The sequence below is a fragment of the Drosophila elegans genome, unplaced genomic scaffold (assembly GCF_018152505.1).
Source record: "Drosophila elegans isolate 14027-0461.03 unplaced genomic scaffold, ASM1815250v1 contig_476, whole genome shotgun sequence".
NCBI classification, from domain to species: Eukaryota; Metazoa; Arthropoda; class Insecta; order Diptera; family Drosophilidae; genus Drosophila; species Drosophila elegans.
The window spans coordinates 2,507,981-2,531,193 of NW_024545863.1; the positions used below are offsets into that span (position 1 = coordinate 2,507,981).

Here is a 23,213-nt window from a genome sequence, read left to right on the forward strand (position 1 = left end):
TTTATCGCGCCCTACGATTTAACCAATGTTTATGGTGTAAACAGACAACCAAGTTGGCAATTGCGTTGTGATTAAGTTTTTATAGCATTCGGAGAGCTTATTTGTTCTAATTACGAAGATAGTTTTAGGGGTAGGTTAAATCAAGAGGTGTTTGTTGCGGACCCTAGAATAGTTTGGTATACATTTATAATCAAATATTTTCTTAACAAGTACTAAAAACTAGAAACTAAAACTAGAAACTCAAAGGTGAAACTAACGCATATCTTTTATCTTAAACTCGTATGCATTTCAAGAATGGGTGTTCTTCACTTTTCAATGTCTCAATCTTCTTCGTTTTATTCGATATAAATTATAATAATATTTTTTAATGTATCAGCAAATACAGCAATACATCATTTAAAAAAAAAAAAGTAGAACTAACTATCTTATTTTTAAGGGTATAAGATATTCGAAATATTAAATTATTTTAACAGCTTTTATTTTTTAGCTGCCATTAGGATGCCTTTTCTCCATTGTTACTTTTATAAGTAAACTTTATAATTCAACTCACGAAATTCTCTCATAGTTAATCTCTTAAATTCCAGTGCTTGAAATAAAGGAAAATATGATGACCACAATGCGTTCCCGGTTGAAGAGCTGCCCCCGACTGCTGACTCGCTTTGTCCGGCAACTGAAGAGTCCCCTGCAGATCGCTCGCCACTCCTTCCACCGGCAATCCCACTTTACCGACCACTCGGACTACTTCGTCCGATCGTATCAATCGGTGAGGTCCTCGCGGGATCCCTACCTCGTTAAGGTGGTGCAGGGCATGTCCAAGAGGCAGCGGTATGCGGGTGAGCGGTCCAATCAGCGTTTCGGCGAGGACAGCTGGTTCATCAGCTCCACGCCCCTCGCCGAGGTGCTGGGCGTGGCCGATGGCGTGGGCGGCTGGCGGGATATGGGCGTGGATGCGGGACGCTTTGCCAAGGAGCTCATGTCCTGCTGTTCCGGACAGGCTCAACACTCGCACTTTGATGGACGCAATCCACGGGATCTGCTCATTGCCGGCTATCAGGAGTTGAGTGGCCGAAAGCATCCGGTGGTTGGATCAAGTACCGCCTGTCTGGTCACCATGCACCGCAGGGATTGCACTCTCTACACCGCCAATCTGGGTGACAGTGGCTTCATGTTGGTGCGAAACGGACAGGTGTTGCACCGCTCGCAGGAACAAACCCATGATTTTAATACCCCCTATCAGCTGACAGTGGCGCCCGAGGATCAAAGGGACTGCGTTTATTCTGATAGACCGGAAATGGCCGTGTCGACGCGGCACTCCCTGCAGCCAGGTGACCTGGTGCTCCTGGCCACGGATGGGCTGTTCGACAACCTGCCCGAGAGCATGCTGCTCAAGATTTTAAACGGCCTAAAAGAGCGGGGTGAACGGCAACTCCTGGTGGGCGCCAGTCAAGTGGTCGACAAGGCCCGGGAATTGTCCCTAAATGCCAGCTTTCAATCCCCCTTTGCCCTCAAGGCGAGGGAGCACAATGTGCCCTATCCCGGCGGTGGCAAGCCGGATGACATCACCCTAATCCTGGCCAGCGTCGAGGTGCCAAATGTCTAACCCAGCGAGAGTCACTCTGTCACCAGTAGGCGTCGTCGGCAAATATTGTTCCATGTCTATCAGCAGGCAGCGATAAAAAGCCCAAATATACTTTGTTTATACATTTCTTAGACCTTAAATTTTACAGGAGCATGCATATTTTTTAGAAATCTCTAGGGGATGGCCTTCTGTGAATCTCTTTTTTTTACCCTAAACCCCTTTTTGGTTTACAAAATAGTAGTAGTAAATTACAAAGTTACAAAGGTTTTTGGGTTTTCCAATTATTCACATTACAATTGTGTAGTCAAACTTTTAAAATGAAGCATTTGTACGTTAAATGGATCTAAAATACAGCTTAAGTCAGCCAGTGTAAACTAAACTAAGCCCTACTTTGTTAATTAATAAACAATTGTAAAAAAGGCTTTCAAGTATATTACTCATACGCAGTGTTGCCCTTAAAGAACTTAGCTACAAATACTTTTCTTAGTATGTTAAATATTTTATTTTAAATCCCTTCGAATCACTTGTTATGATATCACAGCATTTTAAACAATGTAAAATTACAAGGTAAGAGTATTATGAGCTAATTAAAAACAGCAAAATGTTACTTTTTTATTAACTTGTTTAGTATTCAGTAATTGTGAAATTCCGTAGTTCTATCTACTATCTCGACCGCAGCTGTAGGTACTATATATTTGTTTATAAAGACGCCGATTCGTGTGTGCCTATATAGATGTTCGTTCATTCAGCAAACGCGATTATGAATGGACGGGCAAAAGCTACAACCGATTCCACACACATCGCAGGCATGACTCATCGCCGTTTTAACCAGAATTCGTGCGTTTTGTTTTTTTCTGTTTTCCATTTTGGCCGACTTGGTGTGGGAGCAAGGGGATGACGAAGGGGAGCGAGACCTAGGGCTCCGAGCTCCACACTTGGCACCCACTTGCCAAGCAAATATCGTAGTCAACAAAACTCGTTTGCCACTCGGTTTCACTCAGCGTTTGAGTGAGTAAAAAACGAGTGAATCGCCAGAGAGCTCTGCAAATTAGTGCACTCAGCAAAAAGAGAGGAAGTCAGGCAAAATCAGGCGATGCGAGGCTATGGCGTTGGAAATCCCACTGCAGCATTGCGAAATTCCCCCCGAGCATAAGCACTTCGATAAAAAATAAAGAGGATAAGACTCGACCAATGATTACCTTATAAAATAAAACTTGGACAAATTTTAAGGATGTACAGGAAAATTATTTAGATAGATTATAAACGAAAAATTAGAGTTGTTATTAAGGATTTTCTTCTTACAAAGTATGAAAAAGATACACCCAAAGATATAATTTATTATAACTTGACTCATTGAATTTTCGAAAAAACTTTTTGGAATTTTCTCGATCATTCTTCTGGGTCAACACGTTTATATAGTAGACTTTAACAAATTCCATAGTATTCAGGTAATAGCAGAATAATAATGATAGAAAATGGTTAAGAGTGATTTTTGTAGACTATTCGAAAAATGTAGGAAACAAATATAATATTCTGTCTGTAAATTTTACAGTGTAAAAAGAATCTATGTTTATTAAAATTAATAGAGTTTGTTTGTTAAAAATGCATTTCAATTATATTTATTTAGAAATTTAAATATTTTTGGCATTTTGGGATATAAAATTCTTATAATATCCAAAATTTGTTAAAGTGAGCTGCAAAACAGGGTTCTAAAAGTATTGAACAAGACATTTTTTCCAAAAAGCTGAGGATAAATTTGTCAAATTCCCTGCCAACCCAAAATACCCCTATTTTTCAGTTGTATTTTAAAGGAGTTGACACAATCTGGGGAGTGCTGTGTGTGCTGTTGGTCGGGCGTCAGTTCCCGATAATTTCCTTTGGCTTTATCTTTTTCCCCCGTTTCGCACTTTTCAACGCCGTGGCGAATCGAAGTTGATGGTGGAGTCCCTTTTCCTCCTCCTGCCCCATGCAAAACTCCCCTCTTCTGACCACTGGAATGCCACAGCCGCTGCCTGATGCTGCGCCTCTTCTCGGAATTCCTCGCTGGATGACGCGTCGCAAAGTGCATTTTGGGATCGGGGAGAACCCGGGCCAATAAACAGGATTGCTCGGCTTGTAAATCTTTCAGTGGCGAGTGCATTTTTAGCCACACTCCACTCGGTTCCAGATGTGCTCCAATTCCACCGGGCAATCCAAGCCAATTCCACACCCGTTTCCTAGTTCCATTTGCCGGCATGTGCCATTTCCGCCAGGATTGAGTGCTACTGTGGATGTACAACTTAATTAGGGTAATATAGGGTCTAACTTCGAACATCGGGTAACTGGCATTTAGCATTTCAGCACTGCCAATGACGCCTCCCACCCACATTTAACCTTTCCGGTTCAACCATCTCCTCCAGGGAGTTCAACAAACCCACAGAAACAAATTAATTGACGTGAGAAGGGCAGTAGCGGCGTCACAGAAATATAAAAGGGGTCAAAACAAAGTAACATAAAAAATAACCCATACTAATTATCAGTACATATACTAATAATATTTCAATTTAATCCTTAACTTTAATAACATTTTATTTTATCATCCTTAGAGATTTCCAAATTAGTTTACTAAAGAATTTTTATCTTAACAACTTTAACATTCTTTTCGAATTAAATGTATTTTTTTAAGATTGCAAATCTTTAATTAATATTATAATAATCGTCTATAATTGGCTGTGTATATTCTTCAGCTTACTAGCTTAATCAGTTTCAGATGAAAGCACGACTCTACTAATTTGTATGGTGCCTGTTTACAAAAGATAAGCCTTATCAGAGCACTATCTATCTGGCATCGAAACAGGCTTACCCCCAATCCCCCCAATAAACAGCGCTCCTGATAAACGTATTTCTCTATCTTTTTCACCCCATTGCGTCCCAGTTTGATTCCAAGAAAATCGAAAGCTAGTGCAAAAACACGCAACTTTTGACATTTTCATTTATTTTCATATTTAGTTAGTTTGAAATACAATATGACATAATGCTCTGTTTTTTTGGAAAGAAAATTAACATCGAAATGGAAAAGCGATCGCTTTTCTCTTTCTCTCAACTTGTGACGTCAGTTTGACCAGCAAATGTATGACCAAATTTGGCTCTCAAACGAAGCAAAGCAGTTCGAAAACCGGCTTCTCAACTTTAAAATTGTTTTTTTTTTCCAAAGGCCAAATCTTAAGCTAACTTTAAGCCATTGACGTCATGAGATAATTTCATTAGCGTAGCGCCAAAATGCACAAGCTAAACGGTCTTTTAAGTGCAGATATGGGATTTGTATTTTTTTCCTGGTGGTTTCCCCTAATTGAAAAAGTAAATCTCCAGAAAGAACAAAGAGCAGGAGCTTTGTAGATCTAGATAGCACAAATAGTCATAATAACGAGCTGATAAAAACATTTCAGAAAAAACAGCAATCTCATCATCTAAATATTTGACAGTTTTGCACGTTCTAAAATAAATAAATAACTGTTATTTTAAATACATTTTACAAAATATATTTAATGTGTAAATAGGTTTTGTTTGTTTTTAAGTCGCCTATATGTATATCTTCTATAGAAAAAGTAATTGAAAAAGTACACTATTGTAAGTAAAAATAAATATATTTTAAATATCCAGTAAATATCTTGAAAATATCTAAGAAATCGCAAAATATTCCCCTTGGTCAACATTGCTTAAAAATTACTGGAATAAACCTACATCACTATTATTCCCAGAAAGTTAACGAAAAAAGATAAAAAATATACGATTGATAAGTTCTCATAATTTCTTTTGAACACTAAAAGTTATATTTACGCTGCCCTTTTTATCAGCTTTAATCAAGAGCATTTCAAATTTTCACAGAAATGTTAAAGGAGCCAGAGTCAATCAAAGAAAGCGTTTGTGGGTAACAAGTGCTACTCTGCCAATTACAACTGTACACCCCGATATCTATGTCATTTATATAAACTTTAATCTATAAACAAGCATATGGCAACGCAATCGAATTTACAAAATCCCCTGAAATTTTCCTGGAACAATCGAAAGCCATAATAAAAAAAAACAAATAAAGGAAAAAGAGTGTGAGGACGGGCAAACGCGAAATGTCGTAAAAAGTTTCGCCATAAAACGTAGGAGTGAAAAATATGGCAAAGAAGTCAAAGTCGAGGAACTGAAAACGAAAATACAACAACGCAAGAACAATAATAATTAATTGTTTGTTGTGTGCATTTATTTATTTATTTATTTGCTGGCTAAGTGAGCGCGTTGATGGCAACGAAATCGGCGGTGGCGGCGGCGACAAAGGCATTGGCAATTTTATATTTATTTATTTTTAGTTGATGCGCACATTAAATTGGCAATTTCTGTTGGATATCTGATCGTGATTATAAAGAGCTAAAATACGAATATACAAACGTGAGCCTGTTGTGCACAGTTGGGGTCAAGAGAAAAGTGGTAATGTAATCTTATTAATTTAACAAATAATACATTTAATTTCAGTACTAAAGCAAGATTGTAGGTAATAGATTTTATTATTTTATTCTTCGAATTTTAAAAAGTTTTAAATTAGAAAACAAATTTTGTTTTGTTTTAAATAATCTAGTAATTTTTATTATTTTAATTACGAATTGTTTTATAAAAAAAATCGTACTAATTTTTACATGTAACTATGATCTCCTTAACATTTTGCGTATTTTGTAACCCTGTTTGCTTGACCCCAGTTGTGCATACTTAAAAATCTGTAAAAAGGTTATCTCCGAGGAGAGTTCGCTGCTCGTTAGCCGATTTGCTCGTGACTTTTAATGCGTTTGCTTTTAATGCATGGAATATTTATGTAGCACGCTGCATGTTTTATGCAGCGCAATGCGAAAAAGGCAATTTGAGTTGTTCAAGTGCATAGCACCATATACATACATCCATATGCAGTGTACAGTGAACATCCCCTCGCACCAACCCCATCAAGATCGCCATGTCACCACCCCATCCCCATCGAATCTCAAACATTGCAACGCGTGAGTCGCTTGACATTCTAAGTGGAAAAGCGGCGTGATATCGGGGTTGGGGATATAAAAACAGGGGTGAGCCGTAAGCATCTGAGTGCCATTTGACCTTGGCATTGGATATAATTTTATGGTGAAATCAACTGCAGCATAATTTCGAATGTCAGGCTAGAAAGAAATCGGGGGATAAATGGGAGGAGTGCATATAAGTATATGTCGTCTGTCAAGTCTGGTGTTAGCCGAGGGATTTGTGTGCCGCATTGAAGACATGTCTATTTTTGTATTTTAGATTTTCTTTTCAATACTTGATGCAGATGAGCAGGAAATGTATAAGGGTTTTTATAACGAAAATGTAAATACGTTACAAAATAACTGCCCTACGATGATAAACACTTTTTGTTATACAAAATGGATCAGAACAATTTAACTGTTTGTCAAAAATCTATAATTATTGCAAATAAAAAAGTAATAAAAAAGATATTATGGGTTTTATTAAAAAATAACAAGAAAGTTAAGAGGTTTTGATGGTCGTTATTCTTTAGAAAAATCTACTCATAATATTTAATTAAGCTGTACTTTCTTAAATAAAAAAAAATGCCTTTAATAAAAAATTCTAAGAAGCCGACCGATTCTCTCCATCCTAAAAAAAACATCAAAATTGTACAACAATTCAGCACATATTTGAGATAATAATGCTTTTGAACATTTCATAGATTGCTGCAGTCCCAAGTGGAATCCAATTAGAAACGGAAACGGAAGCCTTGACCTCAGAGCGGTTTTCTTGGCTTATTGGCCACATTGCAGCAATATGAAATGAAATTGGCGATGCACGTGTTGCAAATGAGAATTGAGCAGAAATAAAAACCGCACCTACGCCAAAAAAGATACAGCTGCAGAGTGCTAAAATGTTGAGATAAACATGGAGGTGGGGAGGGGAGGGTAATATCCAAAAAACAAAAAAAAAAACATGCCAAAATAGAGAGATAGGAAAATAGAGAAATAGAAAAACAAATGCAAACAGCAACCTTGGCGACTACGAATTAAGTGCAATGACGGAATGCATAATAAACCACTCACTCGCTCTCTCTTTCGCTGTCTCTCCCACTCACTTTTAACTCTCTCGCATGCGATAAAAGAATCTATGAACGTGTCCATTTTGTATCTGTGTGAGCCGCTCTCCCTTTTTCTCTTCGTCGTCTTTGTGTGCGTAAGAGAGCGGCAGAGTGACAGCACGAAACAACAACAAAAGTGTAAATTGAAATTCCAAAGATGTCGACAAAGTAAATACGAAATAAAAACCCAAAACGAGACAGCGGCAACAATAACAATGGAAAAGAAGCTACAACAAAATGCGCACCACACAATTCGGCGAATAATCATAATAAAAAAAAGGCATACGAATATACATAGCAACAACAAAAAAAGTTCAATATATTTTTAAACAAGTTTCCAGAGCCGTACATATGTGTGCCGTTTTCTATATTGTATTTCTGTTCTGCGACGACCGATGCAAAGTCTGCTTTAGTAGCTTTCAGCTTTTAGTGAGAAATCTTGAGATCCAAAACAGGGGGGAGTACGGATTTATTGCGTTCTATGCAGTACCAGTTTGTACCGCCCTCACCCCCTCCCCCAACACTTCTATCTCTCTTCTTCTTTCTCTAATCCAAGTCAATAGCAAAAAACCGATTTGAAAGTCTGTAGCGAAACCAGAAATACCCTTGCTTATCAGTTTATCAATTATTAATCAAGTTGTATGCATTTAATTAGTGAAAATGCCAGTTATTCTATGATTGACTAAACTTGCTTTTTGGATGCAGTGTCACATATTTAAATCCTAATAAGATTGACTATAATCATGAAATAATAGTATTAACAGTTGTAAAATCTGCCATCTTTCAAGATCTTAAAAACGTTTATGGAGGTAAGCAATGAGGGTTCAGCTTCCATGTAATTAATTAAATAAAAAATTCCAATAGGTAATTGCAATATAGTCATTTTTTGATCGACAAATCTAGTTCCACTTGTGGAGTCATCTGCCAAGATTATTTTCAGTTTTTTGAGACCTCTAACCACGGCTAATAGGGCGGTACCCGTTTCTAGGGTATACAAATAGTGTATCTCACTTACGATAAGATTGCGCACCATAGCCGTTGTTGGTGTGGCGGCAGTTGTTGCTATTTTCGTTGTCGATATCGCTGCGGTTAGATCGGCGGGCAGAAAGTCCAGCTCCTCATCCTCCTCCTCAACCTGATCTTCCTCCTTCTGATCTATAACCTCGTCATCCTTCTCCGGCAGATGATCGTTCGCCCTTGTGATGGCGGGCTTTTTTGTTGTGCGCTCGACTTTAACTTTCATTGTTGTTGCACTTAATTGGCGTTTATAAAATAAACAAAATTTACATGTGCGACTGGCCCCACCACACTCGTAACAGCACTCTCTTTTCGGCGTTTTTGCAGTTGTAAAACGTTTGAAAGCGTTGAATTCTCTAGATTAAAGTCGGGGGACCACGCCCCGCACCACGCACCGCCGTTTATCGAACTTCGTCCGACTTTTGTTGAAATATTTCGTAATTTCCTAACCGATTTTTCGTCTTCGAGGATGGCTTTTGAGTTTCGCCGCTCTCACAAACACAATTGTTGTTGTTTTTCTTACATATAACACGACAGTTTTGTAATTTCTTTACGGTTTATTGGGAATGTTCTGGTTTAGCACTTGTGAAAGTGTTAAAAAATTAAGTGTAACAACAACAAGTTGGGTGGATTTCTAGAGGGGGTTTTCGACGGCTATCTCACTCCAACCAACGTGGCTCTTAGTGCGTGCGAGCGGGAGAGCACTAATGGGGCGTGTGGGGGGGTGGTGGGCGGTCTGGACTGATTAACGAGAGAGAAAGAGAGACAGAGAGAGTGGCGCGAGGGAGACGGCCGCGTGGCTTTCCGCTGCCTTTCTGCAGTCGCGTTGCCTTAACAAAAAGCAAAAAATAACTGAATAACTGAGCAACTGGCGACTGAACTGGCGATAAAACAGACCGCGAACGCTCCGCTCCGCTCTCTGCCCCTCCCTTTGTCTCTTTTTCCCACCGACGGGTGACGTCTTGGCCATTGCCTCGCACACACACTCACTCCACTGCCTCGGCGGCCCACACAGATACTCGCACACCAGCGAGAAGCCTGGAAATTCAAGTTGCGTAGATGCCAGGGCTGCGCAAAACGAAAATCGAAATCGAACCAGTTTGCAAGCTAGGTTTCCTGATCTTTTAAATAGTTTTCATAGTTTTTTTGTTGATCAAAATACGTGTCTACAAATTTTTAAATTATATTATTTTGAAAAGCCAAATAACTAATTCCAGTTTCGAGAATTAAATCCAATAAATTATGTCTATGATATGTAAGTGTCTTTTCTATTTGGCTAAAGCTGAACGGAAAAGGTATGTCATAACTAACATTTCAATATATATAATACAATTAATAACTAATATTAAAATTTGTCTAAAAGTTTAAAGTTAATATATTGAACTTTGTCTTTTGCAACCGTTAACTACTTTTGGGATTCCATTCTTTAACATTATTGGTATTTGTTGAGAAGATTGAGGACTTTTTTTTTTAGGATTTAAGATTTGTTTAAATAATTATTATAGAGTTTTATTTGGGTAATGACTAGATAGTTTAGTTTTTAGTTAAAATAAATAAAATTCCTCATTGGCGTGCATTTATATCTTGGCCATGTTTCATTTGACTTCATTTCTTTTCAACAATGTGATTAACACTTTGAGTTTTAAAATATTCCATACTTCCGTTAGCCATTAAAAAATTTCACACATCCCAAAAATATCTCCTTGACCACGGCAAAAAATAATCAAGTGTCAAATCAGAAAAATCCATAAAACCGCCAAAACCGCATGGAAAAACCCGGCTGAACAGTTTTCGTATGCTCCACATGATTCTCGCGGCCCTGACGAATTTCGCTGTGAAGTAGGACGAAACAATAACTGTCAGAATGATGCAGCAAAAGGCGGAGAGCAAATAAGAGCGAGGCAGAGAGAACTGAAAACTAACTCACAGATACATATATAATTAAAATACCAGTCACTTATCGCATGCGATATTTAATGGTAAGAGAGGGGCTCAATCTTCGAGTGAGTCTCAAGTTGCACTCGACTCGGACTGAATTAAACTCAAAGTGGCAATTTGGCGCGCAGCTCGTTTGTTGACATTTTCCACTTGAAAGATACGTTTTTGTTTTGGTTTCACTGTTCTCTTGCGTTCTCTTATTTTCTTTCGAAAAGGTGGCTCCCACTCAAAATCGGACTAGTTGCCCGGGCACATGTTGGATTTTGTTCGGTTTGAATCCGATTTATGCTATGTATATGTATGCCGAAGTGGCGCGGCACGCATTGGCACTCTGAAACGGATGACTCATCGGGGTTTTTACACACGGATACACGGAGGCACTCACACAGGGCCATCCACCAAAACTGGTGTGGGCCTCCCGCAATTCAGAGATATTCAGAGACATTCAGAGGCTCAGATACGCGGACAGGTTAACCCAGGTTTTTGTGCCCCTTCCCTTTTAATTCCATCGGCAATTGGCGGCCAATGCAAGTGCCACACGACGAAAAAATATCTTAAATTTCTGCTGGATATGCTAATTTGATTTGGAGAAATTTGATTTTTAAAATGTTTTTTTTTTATAGATGTTGTGCTAATAAGTTAAAATAAATGGTAGCTGTTTCACGTTATGATGAAATTCGAAACACTCAAATTTCTTTCTTATTTAAAAATCTGTTTATGAAATAACCATTAATATTCGAACAAGATACCAACTACCAATTACTAAAATAAATTAGGATAACCGGGAATTTATAAGGGCTTATCTCAAGTTATATTTTATTAATTCCTTATAACTTTCATAAGCCAAAAAGAAAGTACGTTTCTGAATAGTGAAAGCGTTCCAGGCTTTTACTTTAATTTGTTAGTTAAGGATCGAAATTCATAAAAAATACAATTTCTAGTAATTGCATTCCATTTTAAATTCAAGAAAGTAAGAAATATTATTTATTTTACCTTCTTTTCTAAGCTGTCTGTTAATATTGCCATCTTTTGTTCGCTGTGCAGTCATTTGCTCATCGAGGTCAGTTAATGAGTGCGAGTATCTGCGAGATGCATTTGGGCGCGTGCTAAATGCGTCTATTAGCCGCAGTTCCTCCCCGTAGAAATGCACCACCGCATATGCATTAACTCCATTCCATTCCCATTCAGATTCAGACTCCGATGCGTGGCCCATTAGGTGAGGTGTCCGTGTCCAGGTAGCCGAAATGTTTTGTGGCCATTAGCTGGGAAGTGGGAACTGCGATTGAGACCTCGGGCGAGACTCCTCGCACAGCACGAGCTCGATAAGCAATGTCTGAGTGCCTGGCGACGCCCTAGCACTTCCCAATTCCCGATTTCAGATTCCCCGGGAATGAAGGAGGGATATATCAAGGCTGAGGGTTGAATGCCTTCGACTCTGGCTGCCTTTTTTGTTGATGTTAATGTGGCTGCAATTTGCCAGGCGACTTCACGGGGGCAACGGCGATTAGGTTACCATTCTAGCTCATACTTTATGACCTAAGAATTCACTGAAACCGGCACTCCAAATCGGAAGCGGAAACTGTAGAAAACATTGCCGGATATCACAATCTTAATACAACTTACTAAACCTTCTTATTTTTAAAACTTTTTAGTTATCAAAACATTGTTTCCGTTGGAAACGTACACATAATTATTTTCATTTAATACGTCATTCCATCAAAAATGGAAGTACACCGACTCTTGATATTAAGGAATTTATTTGCAAAATCATGTATGTTTGGGCTCATAATAATTAAAGTATTTCAGAAATTTTGTGTGTCGATAGGAATGACCCATAAACTGCAAATCGTAAAATTCAGAAAAAAAATCAGTTCAAATAATATGAAGTAAATAAATAAAACATGGAATCTTAGTTTCATTAAATGATTTATTTACTTGTAGCCATGTTTTTTTTTAATTTATATAAATACAACATTTTATAAATAAACTCACACCTTGTGCACTTTTAGCAAACATTTATCAGTACCACGTTTGCTCATTTACATTAAATTTACTTTGATCTCGTTTCAGTGTTTGTTCGTCGTTTGTATCTTGAAGTTTCAATTACATTATAATTATATGTATATTTCACTTCAAGTGCTTACTGACGTTCAATTTATTTAAGTCTACACAACTTGTATTCGTACTTCATTTATATACTTAGCGATACGATCGCTTGAATAATGTTTACATTGATTTAAGTTTTGATCACGTCATGGAACGACGTCATCGATTCGCCAATAAGTCATTGAGTTCCCAGAATTTGGTTTATATTTCTTGGTAGCAAATGAATAAGCCAAGAAAGTTGTATTTAAAACCAAAGCGGTGAAAATTTTAGGTCCGACTGATGGTTTATAAGGTATTAATCATATCCCGAACTATTTCCGCTGCAATTATTAACTAGAATAATGCACGTGAATTTCAAATGAAACATGACGTTATTTCTCTTTTTTTTTATATTGCCTCGGGCTTTAATCTATTTCAGGGACAAGTTGTTCAAACTCAACACTTTCCAAGCTTTTGATAAAAAACCAAGTCCCAATAAAGCAATCGAAATCAAAATCTAAGAGACCTTCACTCGAAAACAGCTGATTATTGGGTCCGCTAATGGGCTTATATGGGAAGGCGTAGGGGCGTGGCTGTTTGCCAACTAGTTGCACTTTAAATGATTAAGAAAACTTAATGAGTTTGTTGTAGAACCGTTTTGCACTAAGAAACAAGGCAGAAACAAATCGAGCGACGCTCATTAAAAAATTAAGCATACGGAATAATAACAGATATGGAAACAATAAAAGCTAAACGACTGCAAATTAAAGTTGTTAATTTCGAGCGCTTAATTGTTTTTGTAATAATTAATAACAACAAAACAGAGAGGGCCACGAAATTGCCTCCAGAAAAAATCAACAAGTTCAAGGACAGCATTAAATATAACATACAAATTCCCATTTCCCAAGAGCTTAATAAGGTCTTAAAAGTTTCCCATATACTTGCGATTTCTACTTCACAATTTTTCACTGAAAGAGATGGCATATTCCGAAATTGTATGTAATATGTAATACTATAGAACGACTTATCTTTATGGGTAACCATAAATTGCCATACTATTCTAAAATAATAATACATAACATAATATAAGTACATATCTTCTACAAACCCGTCATAAAATGTGATTCAGCACCTTTTTAGACAGCTCTCTGGCATCTTATTGATTAAGTGATTGCCCAGATTGATAAGACACATTGGGAAATAATGAGCATAACCAATATGAATCAATTTGGCCTAGTCATATCAGTCCTCAACAATGTGGCCCACATCGAAGGCCGCAGATAAGTGGCGAAAATCACCCCCACAACCGACACCCAATCCCCTTTCCTCAACCTAAACACATATTATATTGTGAATGTGCTCTGGAGTGTTCGGCTATTGGCATTTCCGTTCTACGGGTTTCACTTTTCAGTGGTGTTTTTTTTTCTTTGCTTTCTGCGCTGCGAACTTGTGGACTTGGGGCTGTTTACGGCTTTTACACTTCCTGGCCAATGTGTTCGTGACTATGCAACTGGGCTCTTATCTGGAGGAACAGTGCTCCGCTTACGGCGTGTGTTCGCTGTCATCGTTCAGGTTGTCGGTTTCGTTGGGTTGTCGTTGACGTTGTATTTCTAGCAGAGTGTCTGACGATAATGCCCGGCCAAAGGCAAAAACGTAGACTTTCCGTCGCGACACGGACACATGTGGGCATGCATCACCTCCGTATTTTTACCCCATGACGCTATCAGGTGCGGGAACACTAAAACGGCGACGATCGCCCAGATTAAACTAAAGGGGTATTCTGCCAAGAGATAGTATTGCTTGTGGTATTAAAAAAATCACTTGACGGCTATCGCATTGCTTCAGGGTTACATTTATTACACTGTGCCTTAACTAAAATTAAAATTTATTTTTCTGCGCAAAATACGATACTGTTTCGTAGCTAATACATTTCCATTGCTTTGTTCAAACGTTAAGCAAATATAAGCAATGTAATAAATATATAGCTGTAATGTTTATTCCTAAAATAAATGCTTAAATAAAATGAAATTGTAAGACTGATTGAAATTATTTATTATAGAAATTTTAAATTAGCTTCTCCTACTAGAATGGAATTTGTTTTGAAGTTATTATCATTTTACAAGTTCGACACTTAGTCTTTATCATATATGTCACAAGTTATCTGCCTTTAGCAACTCGTTTTATTAAAATATTTGACTTTAAATAAATTTACAAAACTTGAAAGCTAAATTTAATTTTAAACCAACGAAAAGTTTGTGTAATGGGGTGAAAACAGGTCAAGTAAACCTCCCTCGGGCAACATCACTTTCGAGAGGTTAAACCCTTTTGTTGCCGCTCAAATCTGTAACTGTCTGCTGCTTTAATTTAAATTCATTTAAACACAAATATATATATTTGCAAAATATATATATCGAGAGATCCAGTTTTTTTTTGTTCGCCGTTGAAACAAATTAAATTACTCGAAATGTATTTTTTATTGTTTGTTTTATTTACTTATTTCCCTTTTTGTGTGTTTGGGGAGTGGCATTCCCACGCCGCAGCCAGCGAGCAGTAAATATTTACTTCAGATAAAGTAAGTATGCGCGCTTAGTTTTGGGGGAAATACTTCGCTCCACATGTCGTATACGTGACGAAAGCTCAAAAGAAAGATCAAGTATACGCCCCTTTGTCGCCATTTTTGTTAGTTTTCCCAGTTGGGAATTTCTACAATAACAACCGCACACAACTAAAACGCAATTAAGAAAGATGAAAAAATCGACGGAAACAAAAGCGAGCAAAATACACTAAGTTGGGACGAAGCGCCGCCCACCAAACCGCAAAACAAAGGCTACAACAAATCAAGAGCCGAGATGAGGGAGATGGCAAATCATAATGCCTGCATACTTGTTACATATACACTGAGAAAGTACTTGGAAACATCAATTATTCACAAAAGAAAGCTCCTTTACTTCAAAAAACATCTTTAAATATTTTAAGCTTGGCTCAGGGACAATCCAAAATTCGCTTAAAAAGTTCATGAAAATATTAAGTTTTTCCAATAATAATATATAACTCAGTAATGTTATTAATATGTATACTTTATATACATATTTTACTTGGTTTTTTATTACATGTTGAAAATCGATATTATTTTAAGTTGCTTAACCAAACTTTTATATTTTACGATAAACACTTTTATATTCTGAATTTAATCTAGATTGCTTCCAAAAATTAGTTAAAACTTTTTTTTTTCGTCTTAAATGAAGCATGATAAGCTTAACTATATAATTTGAATACATAAATATCAACAATTAAACTGCTTCATGTCAACTGTTGTTCTTGGGTCAATACAAAATGCAAATATTCAGAAGCACAATTCTGTTTACCAAAAGAATTGTGATCTTAGTGAAAATATGTAATTTAGTTGTTAACTTACTTGTCTGGACAATTGAAGAGACGCATAATCTTGTCGTTGATGTTGCTGCTGCGTTTGATGTTGCTGCTGTGTCTGATGTTGCTGGAGTGCTAATGTTACTGCTGCCGCTGTTGTTGTGGGAGCCAGGAATTGCTGTTGTTGCTGCTGCTGCTGCTGCTGCTGTTGGCACGCGTAAAAATGATTGCCCGATTGCGATGTTGTTGCTGGCACTAGATGTTGCTGGTGTTGCGTGTAGTTGTTGTAATTGGGTTGCATGTACTGAGGTTGTTGCAGTTGCGTCAAGTGCTGATTGTAATTGACATTCATACTGTTATTGTTGTTAATGTGGCGCTGCTTATTGCAATCGGTTATCCAGGAGGCAGCACGTTGTTGTTGATGCTGCTGCAACTGCAACATCGCATTGTTGTTATTGATATTCCCATTGTGGTTGTTTCCCCAAATATAATTATTATCTGGCGAATTGTGCTGCTGAAGCTGCTGCTGCTGTTGCTGCAGCAGTTGCTGCTGCAGTTGTTGCTGCTGCTGCTGCAGTGCGTTATTGCCGCCGCCGTTGTTGTGCTGCATTTCGATGGCCTTTATTGCAATCATTCAACGAGCAACAAATTGTCAGCGTTTATCACAAGATGTTGCAATCTCCTTGCTCTCCTTTGTTTATTATTTTGTGCGAACTTATTTTTGGCTTGATTTATCGCTGTCTTCTTTTTGTTTGCTGGAGTTACTACATGTATTTTTAATTTTACGAAACTTATTTACACGCTTTTGTATTTCTTTTGTGTGTGTATTTTTAGTTACATTTAATTTTTGGCTATTTGTTTGGGCTGATGGTTGTTATTAGGCGTTATTAAGGCTTCTTTTATAATTTTTAAACGTTTCTTTACTATTTCGTTCAGTTTTGAATATTTATTACTTTTTGTTTATTGGCTTAAAGTTTTAGTTACATTGATTTATTTTTAATTTTATATTTTCACTTTAAATTGTCATCTGTATGCTTTATAACATTCTTAAATACTTTAATTTATCGTTTATTGACTTTAATGACTTTTGGTTTTATGCATTAGTTTTTTTTTTAATTTCTATATATTTATTTACAAAAATTGTGCAATGCAGAGAAAAGATATTTTGGTTAGTAACTAAATTTCTTGGCAATTAAACAGGCAGATGATGACTCAACTCCCCAGTTCTCACTTTTTTTTCTCGCGTTTTCTTACACTTATTATAAGCTTTTTCTGCTGGCCAAATTCGGTTTATTAATTTAGCATTTGCATTTGCGAACACGCCCACTTACAAGCGGCCGCCCCAAAGCGATCGATTTTTTGTAAGCCCTTTCGATCGATTTACGATTTTCGATTAGCACGTGCGGGCCAAGTGGCTGGGTAACGGTAAACGACGCGTAAACAAACACCAAATCGGCCAAACAAACACGGATTAAATTACGTGATTTTAGCTATAAACAGGCGACGAAATTGAAAAAACCAGACACTGCATGTTCTTCTTAGTTGTGTTATTTTTTTTTTTATCAGCCAGACACAACTTGATTTTTATTATTTTTCGAATTAAATCTTTCACTGCACGTTCGTATTTACTTATTTGTTTTTTTATTTTTATTTCAGGCCAGGACCGAGACTTCCACACGGCAGTGCGGCAGAAAGTGTATTAAAACTGAAAATGAAAATTTTGATAAACCTGCGCTCAAAGGCGCACACACACACTCGCATACACATTCAAAAGATCCGAAGTGAGCTCGCGATCACTTCGTGTTTTGAATCGTTTTTCTTGTTGTCGGTTTTTTTTTTTGGGGCTTCCAATATTTGTTGCTGCGCTCTGGAACCAGGTAAAACTGCGCTGAAAGGCTACGAAAATTGTAAAAAAAAAATTTCATACACAAACCGAAGAAACAAATTATTACGAGGCGCGTTTTATTTCGGTTTCAGTTTTGCCTTTTTTCTCTCGTTTTGTGACTAATCGTGGTGGTCCAGTGTCCGATTTTTGCAAACACCTTTCTGGGTTTCGATTTTTTTTCGTAGACTTTTTGATTGTTTGTTTGCTTGTTACGATTTGGCGCCAATTGGCTAAATGGACTATGCGATCCGCTCGGTTCGCTGGCTAATAGATCACTGCGAATTGTCGTCGCCGACGTCTTCTTGGCTGCTCGACGTCAGCGGCGAAAAACTATGACTAATCCATACTGGCACGCGGCGGCAGCTCCAACTACAATAACAATATGTAGAACAGTCGCCGCAGCGGCAGCAACAACAACAGCAAGTGTGATCGGGAGGTGGCAGTTTTTCAGGAGCAAAGCAAATAGGTAGTTCCAGGTGGTAAAACTTAAATAAATAGGCGAGTAAAAATAGGATTATATTTTTATAGCTATTATTGGCAAAGTAATAGATAAATTACTTTATTTCTATCGATTTTTTTGGAATGGTTTTCTTAATTCAAAATTCATAAGTTACATGTTAATAAACATCTTTGGTTTTTGAATATGTTTAGCCATATGTTTTACTTCAAATACTTATTCATTAAGATATGACTAATATTAATGTGTTAGTCATTTGAACTTTTATTTAAACAAACAAATATGCTCAAATGAAAAACAAAATTAAAAAAAAACTTTTTGAAATAAAAAACAATTAGACAATATTTTATTGTTTTGAAATCACTTGAAAACGCTCCACAAAGTATGCCTTAAAAATTGTACTTCAGCTTTCATATGCACACACAGCACGATATCCCTAATTTAGGTACAATTCTAAAGCATTTCAATTTTTGGTCTTAAAAGCTTTTTTCAGCACACTAATTTTATATCGATAATTATTTCAGACTTTTTAAAAGTCCGCGAACTAGAAGATTTTAAAGTAAACCAATATATCCACTATAAAACACCTAAAAAAAACAAGGAACTATGTACATTTCAGCGAGAGAAAAAAGCTAAAACTGCCAGCACTACCCGGCTATCTCACCCACTCCCTCTCACCTGCGCTCAAAATTTTGTTTTGCTGATTTTTAATCTATGCAAGAGCAAAAACAACAAGAACCACAAAGGGGATCACAAAAATATGCGCGACGTGCCCACTTTTTTCCAGCAGCGAAATTTGTTCTTGTTTTCTGTTGTTGTAAATGCATTTTAATCAGCGAATTTGTTGTTTTTGCCTTTATGCGACACCTTGCGAAAATGCAAATGATCCTGGCACACACACAGAGAAACCCACCAATACAAATACACTGACAGACCGTCACGCTCTCTGCCTGTAGCGCTCTTTCTCACTCTCTCACCTTCTCTCACAATTTTTACCTGTGCGAATGTTAATTGAAGAATTTATTGTTGTCTCATTGTTGTATTATAGCCTGGCGACGGCGGCGGCCTTTTTTTTTCAAATTTTATTTGTCGCGTTTAATTATGACAACAACAACAACAACGTCAGCGCCAGCCGATCATTGACTTTTCTGCTCTGCCCGCCGTCACATAGTTTTTGTTGCTGTGTGTGCCCCTGTTGTTGTTGTTTCTTGCGGCTGGAAGCTTTTTTTTTGTTAACATTCGGGGGTGGCGAAAGAGTGAGGGGTGGCAAAAAGAGAGAGTAGGTGGTGAAGAGAACGGGCACGGGAGAACAGCATGAACTTTGGGCCGGTTACCATTTAACTTTTTAGCTTGACAACAAAAGGGAGAAAGGGTGCACAGAAAACAAATAATACTAATTTACGACCCACAAAGATATATAGAAATCTGAAATAAAATCATTTGGTATTTCATAATTACACATATTTAGCAATAACCATTCTCCGTTTATTATTCTAATTAATTATTTATATTGATATGGTTCTATTTCAATAACTACATATAGTCAAAAAAACTGATTATAAGGATTATTGGGATGTGTTAAATATATAATTATGCCATGTCTGACAACCTTTTTCCAAAGTGTTTCATTATAACAAGGGTTTTATTTCAATTCTTGATTAAAATTAATGAAAACGCGGAATATAAATTTGCACACAGCCCCTCAAAACAATCGGTGGTCGCAAACATTTTTAATCCAGTTTTATGCACGTTTCGTGACCACCCCCTATCACCCTCCCATTGCACAAACTTTGCGAACTTTGGCGACCCGTTGACATGTTAATGACACTTTTATAATGCCAACAACAAACAAGGGAGATCGCAAACTCGCCCAACAAAAACAAAGGCGGATGCAACATTTCTCATTGTTTATGGAGCGAGGAGCGAACGAGGATACAAATTGTTTTTTGCCGTTTTTGGCGAGGGAGCGGTCGCCTCGCCGTAAATACTTACGCACATAAAATACCATACAAATACACTAAAAAAAAATCTTAAAATTAAATATAATTTAAGGAGCAATACTTAAAACAACTTTTACATTTAATTAAAATTCGAATAACAAAATAAAGTCTAGTTTAACAAATATACAGCTGTATATCAAATATTAAAGTTATCCTTGTATGTTTTGTATTTTTTAACTTTATGAAGAAAATTAAAATAAATATTTATATTTTATTTAACGATAGCTGACATTTAAGTCGGCATTATTTTGGACTATAACCTTGAAATTAATTTTCTTGCAGTGCACCGAATGCATTTATTCCATTGACGTGTGCCGAGATTTTAAGTCATTTTTGATGTACGAGTTGTTCTTGTTCTTGCTGTTGCTATATTTTGTGTATATTTGAGTTAATAATACGCGCGAAAGGTAACGGGTACAGTGAACTCGTACGTACGTACACCTTTAATTGTAGTGTGCGTGTGTTTGTGCGCGGCACTCATTGAGACAGTTCAAGTTCTTCCTCCTTTGCTATAGGTATAGGTATAGGTGCATCTCATCTCTTTCGAAAACCTTACGAATATTGGGAGTCAAAACAAAAAAAGCAACCTAATAAATCGGTGGTGAGGGCGGTGAAGAACGGAAGCCGCTTTGCAGTTGCCGTGGGCGTTTTAAACCGCACGACTTCAGCGGCTACTTTTGGGCGGTAAAATTCGCTAAAAAGATCTTTGTTTTCGATGCATTGAAAAAAAATTTTCTGACCGAAAATGAATAATGTTTATAATCTAGATTTTTCAGTGGAATAAGCCTATTACATTTAGTTTTGTTTCAAAAACATTTATTTTTCTTGTTTATTTGTTTTTAGGCTTTCGTAAAACTGATTGACAAAAAAAATTCGTATGTTTCAAAAAAATAACTAGTATATCCGTTTAACTGTAGAATTGAGAAACTGGATTTTAAAATGTGAGTCAGTGACAAACATTATTCATAAGTATTTATGCTAATCATTTGGAATGTTCCAAAACACAGTAAACACCCAGAATTTTACCCTTAATCTCGGTTAATTGGTGTATTTAAAATTGCCATCTTCACACAAGGTTACTCATAATTAAAAAATGTGGAATCTTGCGGTGTCAGCGAAAAACATAGAAATCGTTTAGTTAGATCGGAAGAGCATACTGTTTCTTACACTTATGGATCAATATACTCAATATACAATATACTTACTTCTCGTTATACCAAAGTTAACACTTTTAACATTAGTTAAAGATATAACTCAACTTGCTATAAAGAAAGGACTCACATTACTAATGTTTAGGCAGTTTTATTGTATTTTATTTTTAGTACATTTTTAATAATCTATCCATATATTTTGGTGATGGTATTATGTTTAATTCGTAGAGATTTTTAAGAGCGTAATTTCTCCCGGTGCTTCTTAGGTCGTGGCCGTTGCTTGCCTTGGCCTCATTTCGGGTTACCTCTCCACTAGCCATTGTATCTGAATCTGCATCTGGTTTACGAGTGGTATTATCTGTTTGCCTCGCTCATCATCAGCTGGGGCAAATCGCCGGCATTCCAGCGAAGTTCTGGATTCCACTTGGGTTCAAGTGCAGCTCCTAGGGGTTTTCTTGCCGCTCAGAAGCGCGATTCGCGACTCGCGTTTTGTTTTTGTTTTTATTAGCACGTTTCGCCTTTATGATCGTAGCGTGATTTCTGCGACTTGGTTGCTTTTGTTACTGTTGTTCTGCTCTTGCTTTATTGCGACGCAGGTTTTTGTATTTTTATTGTAGTTTCGGCAACAGGTGTGGCCCCAAGCCATCTGTACGTTGAACCCGACGCGGGTTAAGTCGCCACCCCATCCCCAATTCCTACAGGCTCGCCATGACGTGTTCCAGTCCAAGTCCTTATCTATAGCTTCCTGACAACAGTGACGTCTATTTCCAGAATTCCCTGATATCAACCAGTATTGACGTATAATATGAGTCATCACAAATGTGGAGGCAGCAGAAGAAAATTCATTTTTAACCCATAATAGAAAAGAGCGATATCAATGGGGTATTAGTTTATTACACTAGTTTGCAAAGGATTTTGTTCGTTTCCCCATTTAACGTTGTTTAAAAGGAATCGTAAATTAAACAACAAACGAATTCTTATTTTGATTGATTCTAAATAAAATACAATTCACTCTTTTCAATCACAATCTTATTTTGGGTATTTCAAGCCAGAGGCACATTTACAAATTTTATTAAAAAACCAAGCCTAGCCAGCAGAGAAATCAAAAAAACATCTTTGTAGTTCCACGAAATAAAGTATATTTAAAGAATGTGATAACTTGAGTCCAGAAATTTGTGTAGCAAACCCAAAATTAAACAGAATTTTTTTATTTACTAAAAAACAAATGCCGTTGGAGAAAACATTAGATAAGATTTAAGAAAAATTCAAGTTTTAGAATTAACAAATGGAAATTATAAAGGTTTATTACTTAGTGTTGCTAAATTAATTGCACTTTTTTGCCAAAAAAAATTGATAAAAAGAAAAAGGGTCAATAGCTGTTATGTTAGCTAGTGTCAGTCTCGCCTCGCTCACTATCTACCCTACTCTTTTTAAAAAGCGCTCTCTCTTTGTTCGGCTACCGGACCTAGGTCTATAAATATTGAGTATTCCACGCGGTGGCCGCCGCTCTAGAACCAAGAGCCCTTAACTCATCCACTTATAACAATTGGCGGTCGCACGAACAAAGCGAAACCCCAAATGTTTTAATGCCTTGCCAAAACAACTATAAAAACCAAAAGG

At 37.1% G+C, this 23,213-nt stretch overlaps 2 protein-coding genes across 3 annotated transcripts in view; one reads left to right on the forward strand and one right to left on the reverse strand.

The window, feature by feature from the left end:
- LOC108148546 (transcription factor kayak) overlaps positions 1-16,881 on the reverse strand; it is a 31,827-nt gene extending 14,946 nt beyond the window's left edge. The window contains exon 1 of one of the 2 annotated variants that reach the window (XM_017275592.2): positions 16,147-16,881. In XM_017275592.2, the coding sequence (XP_017131081.1) occupies positions 16,147-16,734 (588 nt within the window). In that variant the 5' untranslated portion in view covers positions 16,735-16,881. Of the gene's footprint in view, positions 1-8,706; positions 9,554-16,146 lie in introns of those variants that run through there. The other variant, XM_017275593.2, reaches the window with a different exon arrangement.
- On the forward strand, positions 493-1,719 carry LOC108148552 (protein phosphatase PTC7 homolog fig). Its single transcript, XM_017275599.2, has one exon. The coding sequence runs from the start codon at positions 605-607 to the stop codon at positions 1,598-1,600; it is 996 nt and encodes a 331-aa protein (XP_017131088.1). The 5' UTR covers positions 493-604; the 3' UTR covers positions 1,601-1,719.
- Positions 16,882-23,213: the final 6,332 nt, after the last annotated feature.

Coding starts and splice junctions, on each gene's coding strand:
- LOC108148552 (XM_017275599.2), top strand. CDS start 605: ATGATGACCACAATGCGTTCCCGGTTGAAGAGCTGCCCCCGACTGCTG.